The sequence below is a fragment of the Cicer arietinum genome, chromosome 4, assembly GCF_000331145.2.
Source record: "Cicer arietinum cultivar CDC Frontier isolate Library 1 chromosome 4, Cicar.CDCFrontier_v2.0, whole genome shotgun sequence".
NCBI lineage: Eukaryota > Viridiplantae > Streptophyta > Magnoliopsida > Fabales > Fabaceae > Cicer > Cicer arietinum.
Window position 1 is genome coordinate 9,057,591 of NC_021163.2, and position 2,914 is coordinate 9,060,504.

Consider the following 2,914-nt stretch of genomic DNA (forward strand, 5'->3'; position numbering starts at 1 on the left):
GCAAGAAAGAGTTAAATGTTGTATCATATTGAATTCAAATAATAAAAACCTAATTAATTACACATTTTAACGAACATATAAGGAATATTCGAATGGTCTAGGACAAAAATTTGAAAGGTTAATTTAAAAAAAAAAATATATAGGAATGTGAATAAAAAAAGTGTACATGTGTATTTACTTGTTTGGTTCCAAGAAAAGGTGAGAGTGTGGGCGTATAACACCCACGCGTCTCTCTTTCTTTTCTTCTCTAGTGTTGTTCATATTCGTCTATTTCAATTACAGTGTTCTTGTTGTATTGCATTGTGTTTTCTCTAACAAACAAATTATCATTTTTACTGTTATGCCCTCGCACATCAAATCCGACTCCATTATCGTGTATACTTTTACGGTTATGGGTGCGTAGGATACAATAACCATACACACATAGCGCACGATAGCCAACCTTCACTCATCCATGCTCGGTGTACTCTGCGCCACTCGCTCCCGCCCTTGGATCTTCTCTTTCCTTCACTCCTCCGCCTCTCACCACGCCGCTCGCCTCGCTCATTGCACTGTCGCCTGTTCCTCCCTTTCTACGCGATTCGATGCTACCTTCGCCGCTCGTCGCCACCATTCCAGCGCATGCGAACTCCAATTAGGCGGCGGCGCTGCGTCCATATGGCATGCGATTAGGCCTTGCGGCGGCGATGGATTCCGACGAGGCGTTGTGACGGTTCAACACGACCACGACCTCAAAGGAGAAGGATCGTGGAACGTTGCGTGGGATGCGCGTCCTGCTAGGTGGCTTCACCGTTCTGACTCGGCTTGGCTTCTCTTCGGCGTCTGCGCTTGTCTTGCGCCGCCAGTCATTGCTGACGTTGATCTCGAGGCGCCGCCAACTCCGGCGATTAATACGGACGAGAATTCCGAAGGACGTGAAATGAAATATGCGGAAGGCGATAAAGAACGAAATGACGAACTCTCCGCTGATTACAGAGTCACTGGTTCGTTCTTTTTTAATTTTGAAAAAGAGTTAAATTATTTTTGTGCGTAGATATATAAAGTGATTAATTAGATATGTAATGTAATGTAATTTATGCCATTTTTTTTATGGAAAAGTTTTTGATTGGATTATGAAAAATGAAGAGTGCTTTTGCTTTTGTTATTGATTTGAGAGAAAGATAAACTTTAAAAAATAATGACTACTTTATGAAAAATAACATTTTGTTTTTTTGTTTTAAATGGTTGATTTATATTTTTTTTTTGTCATGATAAAAGTACAGCGATTCGTTGGTGGTGTTTGGTGTGATTATATTTGTGCTGATTTTGTTGTGTTAGCAGAGTGTGAAAGTTACTAAAACATTACCTTTTTTTAATTTTAGGGTCAAAATCATTGTTATTGATTGATAGTCTGTCAACAACTATGGCATTGTTTAAGCAAAATGAAGAGTTTTTCTGATTGTGACCAACTGTTTGAGGGTTTGTCACACTGATTCCTGGAAGCATTGCTCTTTGTTTTTGTTGCTGTTAACTTGTTATTGTTTAATTATTATCATCTTATGTATGTAAGACAATAGTATCAATTGCGGATAGTAGAAAATATCAATATATTTAAACTCTGCTATGCTATAGTATCGTAATAGTGGCTATTTGATGATATTTTGTGCTAAATAATGTATTGCATAACAAAAGTGATTTATTCAAATTCGGTTATACTGTGGCACAGCTATTTTACAACACTAATGTATGAGTGTATGACGTGTGTTTTGTAATTGACAAACATGAGTTAGATATTGTGCTGGTTCAATTGTTAATTATATAACTTTGAATGGTATAGGAGTGCTTGCTGATGGCCGGTGTCTGTTCAGAGCAATAGCTCATGGAGCTTGCTTAAACAATGGAGAGGAAGCCCCCAATGAAAATCGACAGAGGGAACTAGCTGACGAATTAAGAGCTAGAGTAAGATCATCTTGCTAGAGAAGAATCCTTCTTACTCAACTTTTTTTTTTCTTGAATGATTTTTGTAACCCCATTATGATGTTTTATTTAGGTTGCTGAAGAACTGTTGAAAAGGCGTAAGGAAACAGAATGGTGAGCTTTGTTATTTAAGGAAGATATACAGTTGTTTGGTTTCTATTCTGTTTTTATTTACATGGTAAATTGATTATTATATATGTTGTGTCTATAGGTTTATAGAAGGGGATTTTGACGCATATGTCAACAGAATTCGACAGACATATGTCTGGGGAGGAGAACCTGAGCTATTAATGGCTTCTCATGTTTTGAAGTGAGTTTTAATGAATTAAATTTCTAGATATTTTCTAGTTTCAGTTACATTTGATGACTGTTAAAGTTTAAATTTTGATAACTGGATGACTAAAATATGATTGGAAATGTTGTAGCATGGCAAACACAGTCAACAATTTACCATAAACTAAATTTTAGAACATCACGTCTTACAACTAAAGATTTGACTTGATGTGGTACTTTTCAGAACACACGCACACAACATATATATATATATAATAGTAGAGTAATTGGGTAGATGAAAATCGATAAAACTTTTGGACAAACAAATTTCCAGTTCATTTTGTGAAACTCAATTTTTATATTAATTTTATATTTGTGTTCTTCTATTGCTTTGTATCTAATACTGGCTTCGTAACTTACCAGGACACCGATATATGTTTTCATGAGAGATGCAAGCTCTATTGATTTGGTAAATATAGCAAAGTATGGTGAAGAATATATGAATGATAAGGAGATTTCCATCAATGTGCTATTTCATCGACACGGTCACTACGAAATATTAGAGACCTTATGAACAATTATCTCAAAAATAATAAAAAATTAGTGCAGTACAGACATAGTTTTCCTTAATCACGCAGTTTAAGTCTCAAGAGTTTTTTTTTTTTTTTTTTTTTTTTTTTTGGGG

The 2,914-nt window shown here is 35.6% G+C and overlaps 1 protein-coding gene across 1 annotated transcript in view; it reads left to right on the top strand.

Moving 5' to 3' along the window:
• The first annotated feature begins 249 nt into the window (after positions 1–249).
• The window catches only part of LOC101512399 (uncharacterized), a 2,788-nt gene continuing 123 nt past the window's right edge, over positions 250–2,914 (top strand). Inside the window, exons 1-5 of the mRNA XM_004496120.4 lie at positions 250–983; positions 1,817–1,938; positions 2,030–2,070; positions 2,168–2,266; positions 2,653–2,914. The exon at positions 2,653–2,914 is cut by the window's right edge and continues 123 nt beyond it. Of these exons, the coding sequence (XP_004496177.1) occupies positions 455–983; positions 1,817–1,938; positions 2,030–2,070; positions 2,168–2,266; positions 2,653–2,803 (942 nt within the window). The 5' untranslated portion in view covers positions 250–454 and the 3' untranslated portion in view covers positions 2,804–2,914. The remainder of the gene's footprint in view (positions 984–1,816; positions 1,939–2,029; positions 2,071–2,167; positions 2,267–2,652) is intronic.